The sequence below is a fragment of the Arachis hypogaea genome, chromosome 4 (genome assembly GCF_003086295.3).
Source record: "Arachis hypogaea cultivar Tifrunner chromosome 4, arahy.Tifrunner.gnm2.J5K5, whole genome shotgun sequence".
NCBI classification, from domain to species: Eukaryota; Viridiplantae; Streptophyta; class Magnoliopsida; order Fabales; family Fabaceae; genus Arachis; species Arachis hypogaea.
The window spans coordinates 108,253,683-108,255,194 of NC_092039.1; the positions used below are offsets into that span (position 1 = coordinate 108,253,683).

A 1,512-nucleotide genomic window follows, 5' to 3' on the forward strand; every position below is an offset into this window, starting at 1 on the left:
CTGCCGATCTGTTTGGCGAAGACCTTGTCCATAAGACGTTGGTAAGTTGCACATGCGTTCTTTAATCCAAATGGCATAACTTTATAACAATAGTTACCGAAATCAGTAATAAATGCCGTTTTATTTTGATCGGAGGGGTGCATTAGGATCTGATTATACCCTGAGTACGCATCCATGAAACTTAAAGTAGCGTAACCTGACGCGTTATCTACTAAAGAGTCTATGGATGGTAAAGGGTAGGAATCCTTAGGGCATGCTTTGTTTAAGTCAGTGAAGTCGACACACATGCGCCACTTACCATTTTGTTTTCTTACCATTACCACATTGGCTAACCAGGTAGTAAATCTGATTTCTTTCATAAATTCTGCGTTGATGAGCTTTTGGGTTTCCTCTAGTGATGCTCTTTTCTTTTCCTCGCCGAGTTTCCTTTTCTTCTGCTGTACTGGTTGGACTGCCGAGTTTATTGCTAGCTTATGGCTGATGATTTGTGGATCGATGCCGGGCATGTCTGAAGGTGTCCATGAAAAAAGGTTGGCTTGATCTTATAAAAAGGTTCTGATGGTCTCTAGGTCTGTTGCGTTGATTGAGGTACCTACATAAGTAAATTTGTTAGGGTCATTATTAAATATACTTTTTGTAAATCGTCGGAAGGTTGTGGGTGCTCGAGAAAATCGGCTCTTGGATCGAGGTCGGCAAGTGGGTGGCCGGTTTGCTTGAGGTCGACATTGTTGAATTGCTGCTTTGCACGATTTTGAAATTTCATGCTGATGTTGTAGCATTACCGTGCTTCTTTATGATCTCCGTGGATTGTTACGACTTTATCGTCCTGCAGGGGAAACTTAACACACAGATGAACTGTGGAAACAATTACGCCGAACTTGTTCAAAAAAGGTCGGCCAAGGATAAGGTTATAGGGACTGAAGCAATCAACTACTAAATATTGAATATCATTAGTTTTTGAAAGAGGATGCTCACCCAATGTGGTTTGTAACAACACTGAACCGATTATTGGAACCCGTTCTCCTGAGAATCCGACCAAGTCTCCTCCTGTTGACTGTAGGATGTTGTTGCTGAGCTTCATTTTTTGAAATGTGGAATAGAACAAAACGTCTGCACTGCTTCTGGGGTCCAAGAGTACTTTCCTTACCAATAGATCCCCTGGCTGAAGAGTGATTACCACAGGGTCATCCAAGTTTTGTATGTTGGAGTTGAAGTCGGCGTATGTGAAAGTGACTTCTGGTTGCTGATAAGTCATTTCAGCATCTTGTTGTGGTCCATGTACCGATCATATTGCTCGGAACGTTCTCTTCCTTGCCGAATTCGAGGATCCTCCACTAGCGTATCCACCTGAAATGCAATTAATTATGCCGCGCGGTCTTTCGTAGTGGCTTGAAGATGCCTTATCATTTCCTCGGTTTGGTTGTTTGGAGGAATCGTTTGTTGCGAAAGGGGGGTGCGCTTTTGGATATGACCTCCTTTGTGTTTGTCGAGGTGTCCTTGCCTTGCCAACCG

The 1,512-nt window shown here is 43.1% G+C and overlaps 1 protein-coding gene across 1 annotated transcript; it reads right to left on the reverse strand.

Moving 5' to 3' along the window:
* Positions 1-778: 778 nt before the first annotated feature.
* LOC140184198 (uncharacterized) lies at positions 779-1,255 on the reverse strand. The gene has a single exon (XM_072234505.1). It carries the CDS (start codon positions 1,253-1,255, stop codon positions 779-781), a length of 477 nt encoding a protein of 158 aa, XP_072090606.1.
* Between the last annotated feature and the right edge of the window lie 257 nt (positions 1,256-1,512).